The following is a 20,955-nucleotide window of genomic DNA, read 5'->3' as shown; positions in this document are numbered from 1 at the left end:
AATCAGAGTTGGAGGGTTTCCTGTGTTGTAATACTCTGTGCTGATCTCATTAAACACAGAACATTACTGGATTGAAAAATACTCCACCTAAAATCACAGTCTTTAAATTTAGTTCAGTTCATTAAGTCAAATACTGAAATAGCTTTCTTGTTAAAAGTGTGTTAAGCATTATATCCAAACATCTCTTAGAAGGAAAACAGTGGAAAAGTAAATATCAAACACCTTTAGATATTTTGGAATGTCTTTCTTCAATCTACGCTTCTTCAAACACAAACTGATTTCTTTGCAATTTCTACCTACCGCACACTTTTCCACTTTCCCAGCATTGCTAGCCCATTTAACAAGCGCTAACAGACGAACGAAAAGCTGGCGGGTTCGGCTGGCAAACTGCACAATCTCAATTTTTCTGCAAATAAAGGGAGAGAGAGTTAAATTGGCATTTTTTTAATTAAAGCAAACAAAAAATGTACCAATGTGTTCCTGTTTATATTCTACAGCAGCACATTTTGACTCTATCCAAATATTTGTTTAATTATTACAAATCAGTACATTTCACTCCTGTTATAGCTGGGAATATGTTTAATTAAGCACATCTTAAATAATTAACGTTAAAATAATTCTACTACAGGAGTCCCAAAAAGCAGAACCAACACAGGAAATATAATTCCCATCAAACAGGAGCACATTTGGGCTGATAGGAGGACAACCTTTATCAGTCTACACAAATTTTTATACCAGCCAAAGTGAGATCTCATCTAAGTCCACTAGTACAGTGGTTTCTACTCAACTAATTTGGTAACAATTTCACTGCTTCGTTTGATTACAGCTTTTGTCCAAGAGTACAACATTTTGTCTTATTGTGTATGGTAAAAGGAGAATAACTGAGGGCAGCATTAGTAAATTTGTATTGTTTCTTGATGGTTGACATTTATTCAAGTCTATTTTATGATGAGGCAGTTATAATGTTAGGCTTGATGCCAATACAGCAATCTGATATGTAGCATCTTTAAATCAACTTTAAATAAATAAACTTCAATACTTCTTTATAATATTATCGAATACAGCCACTGGTGCTCTTTCCTGTAGTAAAACAGAGACGCAGTGATGTCTGTGACACGCCAATTTTCCATCAGTCACCCATACCATACTGTACATGCTTTTCACGTTTCATGGATTCAATTACTCAAACCATTTAGTTTATTTATGTGGGATTAAATCTATTCAGCAAACCAGGAAATACAAAGAAGTAGCATTCATGGTTCCAACCCAGCAAGGAGTCAAGTCGATTATGGAATGCAACTTACATTTCAGCCAGCACTGACAAAAGAGTCAACATTTAAAGAAAATCCGTAAATATTTGCTTAAATAAACCATTATACATACATATCTAAGCAATGATGGGTACCTCAGCTTAGTATACTTATATATTTACATGGCTATTGAAATATTGTAATGTGAATGTTAATTTCCTATGCAAAAACGCAATCATATCAATTTAGCTATCAAAATTAAATGGAAAACTTGGCACCTTGCAAAAGTATTTAGAAAAATTCTAATTTATCTGAACAACAAATCATGTACAGAAATTTTGCTCACTGTGATATTTTAAATTGAAAGCACTGGAACTAAAATTATCTTTCTTTAATGTATCAGTTTTATATTACAAAAATACATAATACTCACTACCAAAACTTTCATACTTTGTTGAACTATCTTAGCAGCCATAACAGCCTTAAGTCTTTCGGTATAAAGTATGTTCTTTATCAACTTTGCACACTGCTCAAGAGTAATTTTTATCCATTCCTCCAGGTTGATTTGTACCTGATTTTTCAGGTTAACCTGATGTCATACTACACAACTTCTAGTCAGAAGGGATGTCAGATTTGACAATTGCAGTTTCTGAACTCATCACAGATCACACAATTAGAAACGAGTGAGCATGTCAAATAACACAACTGATGACTTTTCAGCACAGTTTCTCATTTCAAAAGTATCAAAAACTTGCTCCTTTTTCATACAGCCAATAACATGCTTCCTGTGCCAAGGGTTTATAGGTATGAGGAGTTAACCACAACATTTACCCTCATCTTTCTTTATTTATTTTTGTTTAACTTTTTTCCAATCTATCATGGTACAAAAAAAAAAAAATCAGATACATCAGCCTCTCTTTTTACAAGGTCCAAACACTATTGTTCCTTATTTCTTTGTTAGCTGCATTATATGCATTGAATACCTGGGTACATGATCATTGTTTGTCATCCCTCATGCACACAGAGCCTGCACATATGACTTACACTAAAATAAAAGTCATTTGATAATGTTGGAGTTAAGTCACAGACTACTTGTGCAGAATTGTTGGGCATGTCAGACAATGCAACTGGCAGTCTCAGGATTGTGCCACAACTGAGTCCGACTCACAAAGAATATGTAAATGAAGTCTATGGGTTTTAGTTGGACTAGTCGAATAGTATACTGTTACTATCACCATACTCACTGTAGGTGGATTTTGAGGTGTGGGTAATATTATATTTGTGCTGCTCATATCTCAGTGAAAATAATAGTAATTCTTTACATTTATATAGTGATTTTCTCACTATTCAAAAAGGCCAAAAAACTTGGCCTTGTTCTTATCTGACCATAAATAATTTTCACACATTGCAATATGGTCACTATCATGCTTTTTACAATGCATTATATGCAGTGTACCTCCGGGTGAGCAATCACTGGTTGTGAGCCTCGTGCACACAGAGCCGGCCCCTACGGTGAGTCACAGGCTAGTTGGACTGAGTTGCTGGATATGTCAGACTACGTGACAGACGTTCTTTCTGTACATAAAGAATACACCTGAAAATCACTGGAAATGCAGTGTAATGCAACATGGCCATAACCGTCAAGCTTTCCTGCAGAAAATGTGTCAGCTGTTTAAATGACTCACTCATGGAGTTTAGTTGTGGCCAGGGGTTCTTGTTACTCAAGTATTGGGGTACTGTCTTCAGCTGTGTAGCTTCTGAGGATCTACAAATAAAATACTTGCACAAACCATTTCTATGACATTTTTCATGTTATAAAAATCATATGTTGGGTTCCAGTGATTTGAAATAAAAATAACAGACATGAAAATTACACAATTTGGCAAGGGAAGGACTAAATACTTTTGCAATACACTCCCAATATTAAAAAAAAAAAGTGCAGCACGACAGCCTACCTTTAACATTCTTGCTTTTAACAAATGAGAATTTTCTGTATGGTGTATTAGCTTTAATTATCATTACAATTTGTACCAAATTAATTTCACAACCACAAGATTTTTTTGAATTAGTATTGATTTTACTTAAGAGGAGTATTTTTGAACACCAAGTGTCCAGTAATAGACAGCTACAGAATAATCATAAGCCTTTAAAGAAATCTGTTTTTAACCCATTCTGTAAAACAGTAAACTATTATGTTTTATGTAGGCATTTAATACAAGAGGTTCTGTAGTCTATATTATGAGTATATAACTGATGAAAGAAGAACTAGACTGACAGCCAAGAAACCTTAAATGCTAAGCCTCTCATGTATATAGAAAAGATATCTGTAAAAAAAGAAAACAAATAACAATAATAAAGGTTAGTTATGCACAAGTATGTTTTATGATTTACAGTACATTACAATCTTTTTAATGGTATTTATACCAATGTCAAAGCTCTAGAAAACTAGGTTGTACTTTTTTGTTTACATTGAGGTATATAGTGATTTTATTATATTTTTTGATAGAATTGACTTTCTGACAAGTAATTCTAGAAAATTTACAATTACTTAATTTAAATAATTTTTAATAATAAAAAAACAGCAGTTTTCTATAAGTCAAATTGTTTTGTTCCCTCTTGTAGAATAATAGCGTGCTTACTTGAGCAGTTTGAGAATGATATTTTAAGATCATGATCTTATATGAAGTCCATGGATACAAATCAGCAATGTAAAGCTTTGTAATATTGTACTGATACTGGCATTAGCAGATACTCAACATTTTAATACTGGTATCAGTAGGGATGGGAATTGATAAGATTTTCATGATTCCGATTCCATTTTCGATTCTGTTTAACAATTCGATTCTTTATTGATTGTTATTTTTAAAAAAGGAGAACACACAGGTCGATTAGCTTAGAACTTTGTTTTATATCTTATCTTTGAACAAGATAGAAATTTAGGAGTAGCATGACCTTACAAACCCAACAGTGAGATCTTAAGAGTACACAGCCTACGGCTCCTCAATGGGGTGCCACGGGGTCCCCAGAAAAAAATTTGTAAATGTAAAATAATAATAAAATAAATATTCTTCTGTAGCAATAACAAAGTATAACATAAATTAATATAAATTAAGAATGTCCAGTAACATTTACACTCTCCTTTTTAAAAGTATATATGAGCGGAGCACTCAAAAATAAAACTACATCAGCCAGCAACAAATACAATCAACTCAAGTCCAATGGAACTGTGCACTGTGCAATTCTGCAACCATCAACTATGGAGAATTAACAATTCTTTTGCAGAAATATAAGCATATCTGCTTTTTCAGGAAGGAAATTTCTTTTCCCCGCCTCTGTGAAAGGAGAAACTACCGACAGACTGCAGCGAGAACTGCCAGCATCTGAGCCAGCCAGACTCTGTCTGTCTCTCTAGTCATGGTCATCTAAATGCAATGCACAGTAATAACAGGTTTTGCAATAAGGCAAATCACGCTAACATAATATGCAATGTTAGTTGATTAGTTACCTGCCGTATTAACGGGAGAGGACGTGCAAATGTTACCGCTGCTGCTGGGTTGAGATTCACTAGTCCAGAGCGGATCAAAAACACGATAAGGTTATTGCGTGTTTTGTGAGCAAATGCTTTTGCATATTCGTAGCGTTTCCTCCCTTTGATGAAATATCTACTTTGCAAGTATTGCAAGTTGCCCTGTTGTCATCCTTTCTCGTAAAGTATAACCAAACTTTTGAGCGCTTGTGCCACTTAGGCGCCATGTTTCCTGCTGGGTAAATGACGCTACGCAACATGGTGACGTCATTCGAGGCGACTGGAATCGATAGGGGAATCGTTTGCAAAAATGGCAAACAATTCCAAGGAATTGAAACAGACAAGAACCGGTTTTCGATTCCCATCCCTAGGTATCAGAATTGTTAAAGAAAAAGTGTTTTTTTTTTTTTACTCCAGACATAATAAGACTTTTGTTGTCCAAAGGTTCCACCTTTGTCTCACCCATCTATAGATAATATACCTAAAAGGTTGGGGGAAATAACTTGTTTCCTATCAACTCAAATATTTGCATTTGTATTTGTCTGTGATACTATTAGTTTGCCTTGCTTTTCCCCAATTATGACAATTTTTGCAAAGTGTCTTTCTGACTATATAGTCAAACACTGATCTTTCTCAAGGCAAGAGACGCCTAGCAGTTTTTCTGGATGATTTTAGACTGTAACCTTGAAGTAATTTAGGCCTGCTGGTCACTCAGGGGAGGATTCACTACAGTTTCAAGTGTTTTCCAGTGGGAGATTATTGATCTTACTGTGGTTTGGTTTGTTATACAACCTTAGAAATATTTCTGTAGCCCCTTCCAGGCTAATTAGTTTTTCTAATCTATTCGGGAATTTCCTTTGATTGTGTTATATATGTGATTGTATTACATATATTATTGCTCAAAAGGTTTAGAACAGTTCAGTTTTTATTGAAATGAATGCAGTGTAATGTCTTAATGTTCCATGAAATCAGGGCATAGAACAAATATACAATGGCAAATAAAAAAAATAAGTCAAGAAATCATTAAGTGTACCAAATTTAACAAAAATTTTTGATTCATCAAAGTAGCCACCTTTTGCTGATATAACACCCAAACTGTGGTGGTAACTCATTTGATTCAGAATGCTAATAACTCTGTGTAAGTCATCAACTCTACCTCCAGCAAAAGAACCCCGGACCATCGCAATTCCTCCTCCATGTTTGACAGTTGGCATCACACACTGAGGAACCATCCGTGTGATTTCAAATTTTGATTCATCAGTCCACAAGACTTTCTTCCAGACTTGCAGTAGTCCACAGCTGGTATTTTAAGGCACTATTTTTTGTCCATTAAGGAATGGCTTTCTTACTGTCACTCGCCCGGTCAAACCTATAGCACAAAGTCTCCTCTTCATAGTAGAAACAGAGACTTGTTTTTTGACCACTGTTAAGCTGTGCTTGAAGCTGTTGTGCTGTGTGGCACCTATCACGAATGCTGGTGACCCTCACAAACTTATCTTCTGGTTGGGTTGTGACTTTGGCTCTGCCAAACTTCTTCCTATAGAGTTTCCTCCAGTATACAATTGCCCTTTGATTGTGTTGGACACCGTACTTGCTTTTTTTTTTTTTTTTGCGCAATTTGTAATTTCTCTAAATGAAAGGCCTACACTTCTACGATTGATACTGCATTTCATTCATTAATTGCGGTTTTCTTGCCATTACCAATAGAATTTAAAACATTCTACAGTGTAATATTTTCCAACTAGTACTTCAGTGGGTGTGGTAACACAACCTGTTCCAACTCTGCTTTAAGACAGACAGAGTTTCAAGTCATCAGCAGAAGTTGGGTCACCTGTGCAAATTGTTCGCTTCAACTTGGAAGACTTAATTTACTTTAACTGCTGCAGAACATATGTACATTGCTACCTATTAGTTGGTTCCTGTATAAGTTCCATTTGTAATATTCTAAAATTTCCTTTTTTCAATTATTGCTAACCTAAACTTTAAATTTAAACCTCTAGCAGTTTGTCACCTACTTTTTCACCATTTTACGTCATCCATTGAATTTCAACTGATTAAATTTGAAGGAAAAACTGGAAAAGCTTTTGACCGGTAGTGTACTTTTTGGATCTTTCTGCTGTCAACTTCAATCTGACAGTAGGAGAGAAAATAAGTGATGTTTACATTGAGCAGGGATAGTTTTAATCAAGCCTGGCTGTGTTCACACACTTGACTAGATTTATCTTTTTAACTGGACTGATTTAACTACGGGGCAATTACATTTTAACTTAATGCTAATTTGTGTTGAATATCTTAGTTTGTTAAATAAGTTCACGCTGTTGCCATCTGGAATACTTTATTTTAGTTGAAAGCAAGATCACGGTTAAAAACTTAATAAACTTGCTATAATTAAGAAAATCAGAAAAGAAAAACATTAACAAAAGGTTATGACTTAATAAGTTCTACAGTATGACACAAAAAAAAACAAAACACATTTTTTGGAGACATACCTTTCCATATCTGTCTTCCTCGGAAGGCTACAAAAAAAGAAAAGAGAAAAAAGTTAATCTTTAACTGGCATTAACAAGACAGCTAGCATGTAGAGGTAAATTTTTTATGACACCAGTAGGCCTATAGACTTCCAGAAATCATGTTTTAGGACCAAATGGTCAAATGATATGTATCACTGGAGTCAGGACAACAGTTTACTCTTGAATGATTGCAAGACAAAGGAGTTGATTATGGACTCGAAGAAAACAACAGAGGCACTACCACCCCTCAGTATCAACAGCACTCCGGTGGAGAGCTTCAGATACCTAGCTGTCTACATCACAGAGTACCTGACCTGGTCCAAGCACTTCAACACCCTGATGAAGAAATCAAGACAACACCTTTACCACTACTGACATCTCAGGCTGCCCTCCCAATTACTAATTTTTACATATCCAGCATCAAATGTTTTGTGACAGTATGACTTCCTGGTTTAGCAAAGGCAAGCAGCAGGACCGCAGGAAACTGCAGACACCAGTGTGATCAACCATATGATCACTGGGTATGCACTCTCAAACTTCCTGAACATCTATACCAAGCGATGTCAAACCTGGGCAAAGAAAATTATCAGTGATACCAGTCACCCAAACAATGGCCTCTTTTGTATGCTGCAGTCAGGTAAATGATACCACTGCCTGAAGACTAGTTCAGAGAGCCTGAGGAGGAGCTTGTGTCCATTCACATGTTGAATAAGAAAAGTGTCTAGGACTTATGTGATGCCCTATTGTTAATTCTCTTACAATAAGTTATTTAAGTTATTTATTTATAATTTATCATATATTTTTAAATTATTTTAATTAATTTTATTGATATTTATAAAGTCATGTATTATTGGTATTGTCCTTATATAGTCTTGTTAAATGCACAGTCATTGGAGTTTAGCTACTAAGCATTTCACTACATATTGTACTGTATGTATAATCTGTATAGGACAAATAAATTTTGATTTGATACATCTTCCTTTTATGTATTAACATAGAAAAAAATAAGAAGTAATGCTATTCACTGCTCATATAAACTGATCCCCACCCACAATTACAGCAGCGCAAGTGAGCACAGAGCTGAGGAAACTTCGTGCCAGCAAAGCAGCAGGTCCAGATGGAGTATCGCCACGACTGCTGAAGGTCTGTGCATCAGAGCTGGGGGGTACTCTACAGCGCATCTTCAACCTGAGCCTGGAACAGGGGAAAGTCCCGAGGCTTTGGAAAACATCTTGCATCACCCCAGTCCCAAAGGTGTCACGTCCTGGTGAGCTGAATGACTTCCGGCCTGTCACTCTAACATCACATGTGATGAAGACCATGGAGCAGCTGCTGCTTCACCACCTGAGGCCACAGGTCCAACACGCCCTCGACCCTCTGCAGTTCGCATACCAGGAGAAGGTGGGAGCGGAAGATGCCATCATCTACATGCTACACCGATCCCTCTCCCACTTGGACAGAGGCAATGGCGCTGTAAGAATTATGTTTCTAGACTTCTCTAGCGCCTTCAACACCATCCAACCTCTGCTCCTTAGGGACAAGCTGACAGAGATGGGAGTAGATTCATACCTGGTGGCATGGATCGTGGACTATCTTACAAACAGACCTCAGTATGTGCGTCTCGGGAATTGCAGATCTGACATTGTGGTCAGCAACACAGAAGCGCCGCAGGGGACTGTACTTTCTCCGGTCCTATTCAGCCTATATACATCAGACTTCCAATATAACTCGGAATCCTGCCACGTGCAAAAGTTTGCTGACGACACTGCTATCGTGGGCTGCATCAGGAGTGGGCAGGAGGAGGAGTATAGAAACCTCATCAAGGACTTTGTTAAATGGTGCGACTTAAACCACCTACAACTGAACACCAGCAAAACCAAGGAACTGGTGGTGGATTTTAGGAGACCCAGGCCCCTCATGGACCCCGTGATCATCAGAGGTGACTGTGTGCAGAGGGTGCAGACCTATAAATACCTGGGAGTGCAGCTAGACGATAAATTAGACTGGACTGCCAATACTGATTCTCTGTGCAAGAAAGGACAGAGCCGCCTGTACTTCCTTAGAAGACTGGCATCCTTCAACATCTGCAGTAAGATGCTGCAGATGTTCTATCAGATGGTTGTGGCGAGTGCCCTCTTCTACGCAGTGGTGTGCTGGGGAGGCAGCATTAAGAAGAAGGATGCCTCACGCCTGGACATACTGGCGAGGAAGGCAGGCTCTATTGTTGGCATAGAGCTGGACGGTTTGACATCCGTAGCAGAGCAACGGGCACTCAGCAGGCTCCTATCAATTATGGAGAATCCACTACATCCATTAAACAGTGTCATCTCCAGACAGAGGAGCAGTTTCAGCGACAGACTGCTGTCACTGTCCTGCTCCACTGACAGACTGAGAAGATCATTCCTCCCCCAAACTATGCAACTCTTCAATTCCACCAGAGGGGGTAAACGTTGAACATTATTCAAGTTATTGTCTGTTTTTTACCTGCATTTTTTATTACTCTTTAATATTTTTTGCTGCTGGAGTATGTGAATTTCCCCCTGGGATTAATAAAGTATCTATCTATCTATCTATGTGAATATGAACTGATGTGAATGTATAATTGCTTTGCTTGAGAGAAGAGCCGCACAATATTGTGTGTAATAGTGTGGAATTGGTACTAAAATTTTAACTTCAGTATCAATATCAGCTTTTGGAACTCAGTACCAGTATCAGTATGGTTCCAAAGCAAATAATGAATAACTGCAAAACCTGTCTTAATTCAGCCTCCTGTGTATGCCACACCATTGCAACACACTATGCACAGCTTCCCTCTTCATAGCCCTGAAGTCACAATCACATTGAAGCAGTGGCTGGGGATGGGAGTAACCCTGTGATGTCCCGATCAAATCAAAGCAGCTCTGTGCCTAAAGGATCTGTGCTGGTAACTCGAAGGTTGCCGGATCTAATCCCAGCAGTGACAGAGGGAATGCTACTCCGTTGGGCCCTTGAGAAGGGCCCTTAACCTGCAATTGCTCCAGGGAGTGCTGTACAAATAGTTGACCCTGCACTCTGCCTCTAAAACTCTTCCTGGAGTAGGCAAAAAGGAGAATTTCCCCTCAGGGATTACTACTGGTTTTCAGACATTCTCACTTATCATTTTCTCAGTCAGATAAAGTTTTCTTGGAGTACTGGATTTTATTTATCCTTAGGACTAATAATATTACTATTCTCCTCGTTCTGTAATTTAATATGTTGCTCTCTGTCATTTGTTTAATTTATAATCTCTTTATAATCACTAAGAAATTTATGTTTATAACTTTAGGTTAAGCCATTTTGGATAACATAACTAGCTAAATAATAATCATGATCTACAACTTATTGATCATTACAATACTTTTCATAAATCAAAATTTTTAATTAGACTGGTAGTGCTCTAGGCTATGTTCAGACTTCTAATCCTACTGAATATCAGTCTGTTGCAGTATCAGACAGATTAAGATAGAAATCTGGCAAATTAATTTTTTTTTTTTGGTAAAATCAACATTTCAAAATAAGACTAGTGAAATTTAGAAAAAAATCCTTGAAATTACCACCAAAGCAACATTATCTTTTTTTAATCTGCAAATTAAGAAGCTTTTCTAACCCATTTTTTTAAAGTAGTAAATTATAAAGCAAATTAATATGTATTGTATTCCTTAAATATCACAACATATGACCAATATCTGTAATGAATAAGTGGAATCATATACCATAAACTGTAAAGTGTTTCACTAGATGCTGGGTGGAACATGAGGTTTAATTTCTCGTCAAACAAGACGTACAACATTCTGTCTCAAACTGGAGTTGTATTGGTGTTAATTCCCTGAGAATGCACTCTATATTTGATTCTTTATTTTTCTTGCTGGAGCAGTGCAAGCTAGGAGAGAATAACAATCCATAGCTTAAGAATGTGTAATCTTTGTACATTTTTAAAGTACTAGGGTGTTGTACCGTGTTAGCCATTATGAATGTAGAGAAAAGCCAAGCAAAATGACACCTTTTATTGGCTAACTAGAAAGATTACAATATGCAAGCTTTCGAGGCAACTCAGGCCCCTTCTTCAGGCAAGATGTAATCTACATTTTTAAAGAAAACACACTTTAGTATTCTACACAAGGCTGTGAGAGGTATCCCTTTCACGTCAGTTTGCCTGTAGCGTATTGCTACTTTAAGATGAAAGATGGAAAACTGGAAATAATCCATTTGTCATTTGAAAGAAACCACAACTAGTGAAGTGTGGAAATATATTGGTTGTGTAACACTGTATAATGCTTTAACTGGATTTGTTCAGTGTTCACACTAAAACACACACAGAGCGACAGATAGATGAATTATGAAAGAGCACTACTATGAAAGAGTAATGTCATTTATTATTTTGAAGAAAATTTAATATGTAACAAATATGATTGAGGAAAATAAGGATTGTAACAAATAGGGTGACCTATTTTTTTATTTAGACAGATGGCCATTGAACCAAAATTATAAATGTGACATGGTCAATAATAGTTAGCAGTGCATGATCATGTTAAACCACTACCTGTAGCCATACATTACCTTGTAATAGATTAACCTATCATTTCTGTTTATTGTACAAGTATTTAAAAACCCAAACTTTCCTAAACATTATGGCACTGTGGTTGTTGTCAGGGAAGCTAGTCAAAACTAGCATGGTTGATGGGCACTTGTTTTGAATGCCTGAAGCTAATCAATTCTAAAAACATAGAAACATTTGCATATCACTTATACATAAACTATTGATCAAAAAGTATCAAGTGACCAAAAGGCTCCTGACATACAGTGCATCCAGAAAGTATTCACAGCGCATCACTTTTTCCACATTTTGTTATGTTGCAGCCTTATTCCAAAATGGATTAAATTCATTTTTTCCCTCAGAATTCTGCACACAACACCCCATAATGACAACGTGAAAAAAGTTTACTTGAGGTTTTTGCAAATTTATTAAAAATAAAAAAACTGAGAAATCACATGTACAGAAGTATTCACAGCCTTTGCTCAATATTTTGTCGAATACTTTGTGGCAGCAATTACAGCCTCAAGTCTTGTTGAATATGATGCCACAAGCTTGGCACACCTATCCTTGGCCAGTTTCGCCCATTCCTCTTTGCAGCACCTCTCAAGCTCCATCAGGTTGGATGGGAAATGTCGGTGCACAGCCATTTTAAAATCTCTCCAGAGATGTTCAATCGGATTCAAGTCTGGGCTCTGGCTGGGCCACTCAGGGACATTCACAGTGTTGTCCTGAAGCCACTCCTTTGATTTCTTGGCTGTGTGCTTAGGGTCGTTGTCCTGCTGAAAGATGAACCGTCGCCCCAGTCTGAGGTCAAGAGCGCTCTGGAGCAGGTTTTCATCCAGGATGTCTCTGTACATTGCTGCAGTCATCTTTCCCTTTATCCTGACTAGTCTCCCAGTTCCTGCCGCTGAAAAACATCCCCACAGCATGATGCTGCCACCACCATGCTTCACTGTAGGGATGGTGCCAGGTTTCCTCCAAACGTGAAGCCTGGCATTCACACCAAAGAGCTCAATCTGTGTCTCATCAGACCAGAGAATTTTCTTTCTCATGGTCTGAGAGTCCTTCAGGTGCCTTTTGGCAAACTCCAGGTAGGCTGCCATGTGTCTTTAACTAAGGAATGGCTTCCGTCTGGCCACTCTACCATACAGGCCTGATTGGTGAATTGCTGCAGAGATGGTTGTCCTTCTGGAAGGTTCTCTTCTCTCCACAGAGGACCTCTGGAGCTCTGACAGAGTGACTATCGGGTTCTTGGTCACCTCCCTGACTAAGGCCCTTCTCCCCCGATCGCTCAGTTTAGATGGCCGGCCAGCTCTAGGAAGAGTCCTGGTGGTTTCGAACTTCTTCCACTTACAGATGATGGAAGCCACTGCGCTCATTGGGACCTTCAAAGCAGCAGAAATTTTTCTGTAACCTTCCCCAGATTTGTGCCTCAAGACAACCCTGTCTCGGAGGTCTACAGACAATTCCTTTGACTTCATGATTGGTTTGTGCTCTGACATGAACTGTCAAATATGGGACCTTATATAGACAGGTGTGTGCCTTTCCAAATCATGTCCAACCAACTGAATTTACCACAGGTGGACTCCAATTAAGCTGCAGAAACATCTCAAGGATGATCAGGGGAAACATGATGCACCTGAGCTCAATTTCGAGCTTCACGGCAAAGGCTGTGAATACTTATGTACATGTGCTTTCTCAATTTTTTTTTTTTTAATAAATTTGCAAAAACCTCAAGCAAACTTTTTTCACGTTTTTATTATGGGGTGATGTGTGTAGAATTCTGAGGAAAAAAATGAATTTAATCCATTTTGGAATAAGGCTGTAACATAACAAAATGTGGAAAAAGTGATGCGCTGTGAATACAGTAATCCCTCCTCCATCGCGGGGGTTGCGTTCCAGAGCCACCCGCGAAATAAGAAAATCCGCGAAGTACAAACCATATGTTTATATGGTTATTTTTATATTGTCATGCTTGGGTCACAGATTTGCGCAGAAACACAGGAGGTTGTAGAGAGACAGGAACGTTATTCAAACACTGCAAACAAACATTTGTCTCTTTTTCAAAAGTTTAAACTGTGCTCCATGACAAGACAGAGATGACAGTTCTGTCTCACAATTAAAAGAATGCAAACATATCTTCCTCTTCAAAGGAAACAGAGAGGAAAGTAAACAAATCAATAGGGCTGTTTGTTTTTAAGTATGCGAAGCACCGCCGGTACAAAGCTGTTGAAGGCGGCAGCTCACACCCCCTCCGTCAGGAGCAGAGAGAGAGAGAGAGAGAGAGAGAGAGAGAGAGAGAGAGACAGACAGACAGACAGACAGAGAAAAACAAAGTCAAAAATCAATACGTGCCCTTTGAGCTTTTAAGTATGCGAAGCACCGTGCAGCATACTTAAAAGCTGCACACAGAAGGTAGCAACGTGAAGATAATCTTTCAGCATTTTTAGACGAGCGTCGGTATCGTCTAGGTGTGCGAACAGCCCCCCTGCTCACACCCCCTACGTCAGGATCACAGATAGTCAGCGCAAGAGAGAGAGAAAGAAAAGTAAGTTGGGCAGCTTCTCAGCCATCTGCCAATAGCGTCCCTTGTATGAAATCAACTGGGCAAACCAACTGAGGAAGCATGTACCAGAAATTAAAAGACCCATTGTCCTCAGAAATCCGCGAACCAGCAAAAAAACCGTGATATATATTTAAATATGCTTACATATAAAATCCGCGATAGAGTGAAGCCGCGAAAGTCGAAGCGCGATATAGCGAGGGATCACTGTACTTTCGGGATGCACTGTAATACTGCTATAAGACCATGGAAACACAGGCACATTTTATCTAATTATCAAATTTTAACATTGAGAAAGGCATGTTTTGTTCCTTTAGTTTCAGTTGAAGTGTGCCTAGATATTATTGCCCATTTCACTCATTATTTCATTATGCGTATTTTGAAGGAGGACTGCCCAGAAGTATAGATTAGCATACCTGAGCCCTAGATTTGAATCCCAATACTGATTGAAGCCCATGAGGAGTTTGCAGGTTCTCCCCATGTCTATGGGGAGGTATTCAACCAAGATATTCATTTAATATCCCCAAAGAAGTGCAGGGTAGGATAACTGCCAATTCCATATTAGACCTAGAGTGTGTATATGGGTTCACTTTTACCTTAACAAAATCAACTTACTTTGATTTGCTTTCACCACTGTTTGCTGTTGCTCTGTCATAGGTTTGCATGTGCACCTGTTCAATGTGATAAACATTGATATAGTTTTGCTATAATGCATGGACCAGGCTGAGGGAGACCTACAAGGTAGCATGATCTCAGAGGGGTGCAACGAACAATGAAAATTTTCTGCAGTATTTAAGGGCTTCAGCATGCTTTCCACAAATGCAGAGCCACATCAGAACTAAATGGCCATTATTCCCAGTCTTCTTCTCTAACTTCTGTTCAAATAGATATAACTGTTGCCTTTGGCCATTGAATGCTTTTAAAGATATGCACTTCTGCGTGCACTAACATGTTTCAATTTGAGTATTTTGTCAATTTTTTTTTGCCGCCATCTGGTAAGAAGTTGAATTTTGTCTTTCTTGGTAACTGATGGGGTTTTTCATCACAACTGAATGACAAAGCCTGTCAGAAGCTGTTTCTCAGGTTTTTTTACATATTATAGGAGACCTGATGTTTGCAAGTGTACCTGAAGATAATTTAAGCTGGTGCTCTATGTATTTACAGCAGTTACTTAACGTATCCAGTGTTACTGAGAAGTGTTTATAGTCAAGGCACTCTGAAAACCAAATACCAGTTTTAGTGAGAAATATCCAATTGCATTTGTCGAATCCATCACAGTCTGACTGTTATAAATCAGCTGATTCACACAAATTAAATATGAGCAACATAAAATCACTTAAGTTGTTTAGCAACTAAAATATTTTGCATTGAACGCACACTAAGGAGACGTGGTCAGATCAACTGTTTTGAAAAAAAAAACCTTTGAACTTTTGCTGCTGCTCCTGCGCGTCGACCATTTAAAAGTCTGTACAGCAGCTGTCCTTTTGCCACTTTGCATCTCTGCCACTCGCTTTGTGACAGGGGTGGGTTGGGTGTTGAACGCACACTAAGGAGATGCGCTCGGATCATCTGCTGGTGAGCTGCATGTTCTGCTTGTCGTTGTTTTAAGAGCTGGGAGCACATGAAGTGTGTCTGCCAAAAGCATTCCAACAACTGCTAGGTTAGATGTCCGTGAACTTGTTTTAAATTGTTTGTAAGTAGGGCGTGACGTGCAAAAGTCACTGTCTCATGGGTTTTGCTTCCTAAGGTTGTAATGTCTAGTCTTGTGTGTTGTCAAAGTGTCTCTCCAAGATGATCAGGTCTTGTTCCCACCCACGGAGGCGTGCTACGCTCCTGCCACTTCGCGTCTCTCCCGCTCGCGTTGTGAAGCGGGGGGCTGAATGCACGCTAAGGAGATGTGGACGGATCAGCTGCTGGCTTTGTTCTCCTGCTGCCAAGATTCGTGTTCTGCTTGTCGTACTGTGCATCTATCATTTAAAAGCCTGTACAGCAGCTGTCCTTCTGTCTCAGTGCCTTGTCTCGCGTGACGTTAAAGTGTCTCTCGCAGGACCTCAAATTGTCTTCTGAGAAGATCACATCTTCCTGGTCTCCCTGCCAAGACTTTTTTTTTTATTATAGAGAGAAGCAATAAGCCTGCACCAACTTCAGGGACTGAAAAAGGACTCTAAAAAATCCTTGCATTCTACTATGGAAAGGCAGAAATCAAGCCTCCAGAGACAATTCCACTGAAACATAACTTAATTATTACAGAGCCACTAACTGCCAACTGATGATGACATTTGTATATTTCATGACAAGATCACAGGACCATTGAGATACTTTCTCTTTGATGCTTCACTACCACGGGCATACTTGCCTTTGAGGAGGTGTATTCTTACAATAGCAACTGCTGTGCCTTTCATGAGTGGCCAAAAATCAAGACTTCATAGTAAACTAAGTTAGTCTGTGTGACTATAAGGGCGTTTAACTTTAAGGTGGAGGAATAACGTCAGTAAAACACTCAAACATTTTAAAATGAGCACTGTTGCATGTAAAAGCTATTTTCACGCAAGAGCTAAATATTGCACAGTTTAAATAATTATTTTGAAACGAGTACCATTTTTTTCTTTGCAGTAAATGTAGAATATTTAAAAGCACATTACTCTGGAATTTTAGTGTTTTTACCTACAGACTCCACTTTAAGGAAATTTAACAAAAATCCCTTATTCAGTAGCAGGCAAGCATCTTTAAAAGATAATCTTATTGAATTGTCAGTAAACATAGTAACACTATAATGCAACCAAACATTTTCTTATTCAAAGACTGCAGTGTTATACTGAAAATGTAGCTGGATGTACAATGCTGTATCAGGATGCATCAAGGACGGACCAATGATTAAAGGAAGCACTTCTGTACAGTTTTATTTGATTTATATACTGATGGTTTTTCACTGAAAGAGAGGACGTGTTATCATTATTATTGTTTGGTTCTTTATATTCACCCAGTTCTTCCAGTACAGGTACGTAGGAAGTATGAACCATTACTATAGTAGCAGGAAGTACAGAACAAGCATCTCCAAATGCTTGTACCAGTACACAGGGCAGAGTACACAAACACAATCACTCATCACAGGCCAGATTAATGCCACCAATCAACATTACTATGAATATCTTTAGGATGTTGAAGGAAACAAATGTGAATCAATGAGAACTAGCTTTGCTTACTCCAAACAGTAACTAGGGATTGGAACTCAAAACTCCAGAGTTGTTGCAAATAAAATAAATTTGGATATGTCCATGTACAGTTTAATAAGAAATCCTATTATATATTATTGAGTAACAAATACAGTAACTGTACACTGTCATTAAATGTAAATATATTGCAGAAGTTGGATGTGGGGTGAGCCAATGTCTTATTGCAAACTTAAAAAGGTGTTGGAAGGGTTAAAAGCAACTACAGGAGGCACTGATATGCAATCATAAATAATTAAATGGGTCATGAAATATGTTTCTTATTTCTTTTGTGTTTAATTATTTCTCGGACAATGAACACAACATGAAATATGGCTTGAAATGAAAACCGTCATTTATTAATGTCTAAGCTGAAACTGTAGGCTCTAGCGAGTACAATGATTTGAACAGTGAATCATTAGGATAGTGTGTAAATCTCTGGCCATCAAAGTGTTGCAAAGAGAATGATGAAGTATGGGCTTCTTGAATTAAAGCAGCTAGCTAACTTTTGTTTTTTATTTGACCCACATTCACTGTACACATAAACGGTCACAACCTTGATTCTGCTTTTTGCTTGCCTGTGTCTCACCTACTGATGATTCACCAATCAAAAAATACTACTTCTAGAGCCCAATAACCTCCAGTAACCACCTTACTGAAATGGAAACCCATCAACAACTTGAGGGCTATATTTAATGCAAGTACTACAGCTTTCCGTTATACATGCAACACTCCAACTAATGACGTGAAGGAAAAGTTCAGCAAGACTGCTATGAGCAATTACTATGGTTCTGAACTAATGTCCCCCAACTTATTAGGGGTGATATGAATGTGAAGATAGGCAGTAGCAACACAAACTGTCAGCAGACTCTAGGTATACATGGGCATGGCACAGCGAATAAGTAATAGGAAACAGCTCATTGTCTTCTATTTGAGCAATAGCCATGCTATTGGGTAGCATCTCCTTCTCACAAAAACATAAATTAATATGCAAATTCCTACATAATGTTAGAAAACACCCAAGATACCAATTTCTCAAGTAATCAACATCAAATATTAGACACAAACTGTGCGGGTTTGCTTAGCAAAACTTCCACTTCCACTTCCAACAACTAGATGTTCTGAGACAGAAACGCCCTGGTACAAAGAATTTATTTTGGAGCTACATAATTGTTTCAATGCCTTGTCAGTATTATGTGGTGATGAAGCTAATGAACAAAAACTATCACCAATTAGTGGAAGATCACTAAGTCCATCTACAATGTGAATGCAGAAAAGATCAAATAATGTTCATTTTACACCAAAATCCTGCTCTATATATATATATATATATATATATATATATATAACATGCATACATACATACACATCACAAGATGTTTCAATGTTTAATTTTCAATAGTATGTTTTGTGTTAATATTGTATTTATTTTTTTTTACATTTATAATCATATAGTGTGATTTCCTATTAATTGGAAGTGTGTTTATTAAGAATACACTGAAAAATTGTATATATTAAAAATTAACAAACTGGAAAGAATTACATACTGATTCTACTAGTCATACTCAAGTACACCTTTCCCACCAAATGAACAAATAGGATGGCAAGATAAAATGCAAGCACATAAGAAAAAAAAATTGAGATAAGGCAGTCAAAGATTTTAGTGTGGTCAATGATTGCTTTAAAGTGGGTAACTAAGAATGGTATGGATAATAAGGATTACAAATTTCTAAACTGCCCATTGCTTAGCATTATTTTTTTCTAATTTTAAGCAATTCTGCACATCCTAATTTTGTACAGTATAAAGATTAGAATTCTTAGAACTGACACGGAACGCTAGTGGTGTAGTTACAAGTTTTTTACGTTAATGGTTAATAAGTAATAGTGCCCCCATTTTTCAAAAGAAGCTATTAAAGAACAAGGGTTATGGTAACACTGGACGGGAGGACTCTAGTCCATTCAAAATTCACACAACTGACCACTTTACAGATTTCAATATACATTGCCTTTAGACTGTAGGAAGTAAACAAGACCTTGGAATAAACACACAAAGACGTGTAAGCGTTTCTATTAAGCCTAATGATATTGCACGCAGTGAAAGGCGCTATATATAATACATATTGTATTTAAATCATATCGTTAATAAATAATTATTTCAGACTCTATATACTTATTGTAAACAGACCGTTAATTAGGAAAATATTAACTAAACTGTTTAATCATATTAAAAATTAAAGTGACAGTGCAAAGCCCTTAAGACCAATGCAAATACGAAGACAACGCAAAAAGATCTATAATAGCAAATATAAAAGAAGAGCACTTACAGCTCAGCCAACAGCATGATCTCATGGTAAGTCCGTTGGAGCAAGAATTCAATCAGAAGGCTCAGTCGGACCCCGTGTGCTGCTGGTGCCCCCGCCGCCGCCCCTGAAGGCGGAGGAGGAGGTGCAGAAGTGGGACCCCCGCTGGGGACCAGTTGGTTGTTTTCAATTTGTACAGGAGCCATTTCTGGTTTAAAAACAAAAATGTGTTGCGCCCCTTTGCCTAACCTGACTTCTAGGCAAACGCCTCTAAGAAGCGACTGATGCAAAAGAGGCAATCGAAATGCGCCCCTTAGAAAAATCAAATCTACACAGAGATACCGGGAAACCCAAGCAGAGTTACCGGATCCTGTTGTCGTTTATAATACTACCGAATAACAACATCAACGTATCTTTACTCCCCATGGAAATTCTAAGAATATCGCAAAATGAGGCTGCTGAGTGTAAATGAGATAAAAAGCAGCAGCTCAAAGATTCATCACCGCCATCATTGCTGCGGTGCAGGAAGTGATTGTAAAAGTCCAGATCGGGGGCGGGAGACCCGGAAACGGAAGCGAATTCCGTTAGCTTGCCAATCAGAATGACGTAAGTATTACTACGGAGCGGATTGAAAGGAAGGATGTCGGTAAAGAAAGTAGTAACAAATTTGGGAGTTAAAATAAGTAAATGAAATAAGTAAAGACCGAGAAGAAATAAAGAAGCTAAACTGTCTCCTGATGTAGAGAAAGTTAAAAATAGGTTTAATTCATAGTTGCTTAGAGATTTGTCTTTGAAGGGCCGAGTTTTGTTATCTAAGGCAAAATTAATTTCTCGTTTTGTGTATATGGCCCTTTCTTTTGTTCCAAAAATATAATTTTACTGCACGATACGTCTCTTTATAATTTTATATTGAAAAATAGTAATAATATTTGAAGACTCATTCCAAAACTGATGTTTCAACAGATGGGCAGTTTAGACTTTTTGTTGATATGTAATCTTGATGTAAACAAACTTTCCCAAATCATATTGTCTAACTTTCACAAGC

The 20,955-nt window shown here is 37.8% G+C and overlaps 1 protein-coding gene across 1 annotated transcript in view; it reads right to left on the bottom strand.

Moving 5' to 3' along the window:
• med14 (mediator complex subunit 14) overlaps positions 1–20,444 on the bottom strand; it is a 110,562-nt gene extending 90,118 nt beyond the window's left edge. Inside the window, exons 1-3 of the mRNA XM_028799779.2 lie at positions 19,935–20,444; positions 7,266–7,292; positions 301–406 (exon numbers count right to left, since the gene is read on the bottom strand). Of these exons, the coding sequence (XP_028655612.1) occupies positions 301–406; positions 7,266–7,292; positions 19,935–20,116 (315 nt within the window). The 5' untranslated portion in view covers positions 20,117–20,444. The remainder of the gene's footprint in view (positions 1–300; positions 407–7,265; positions 7,293–19,934) is intronic.
• Between the last annotated feature and the right edge of the window lie 511 nt (positions 20,445–20,955).

Source organism: Erpetoichthys calabaricus, chromosome 4 (assembly GCF_900747795.2).
Source record: "Erpetoichthys calabaricus chromosome 4, fErpCal1.3, whole genome shotgun sequence".
NCBI lineage: Eukaryota > Metazoa > Chordata > Cladistia > Polypteriformes > Polypteridae > Erpetoichthys > Erpetoichthys calabaricus.
This window is presented reverse-complemented; position numbering and strand designations above follow the sequence as displayed.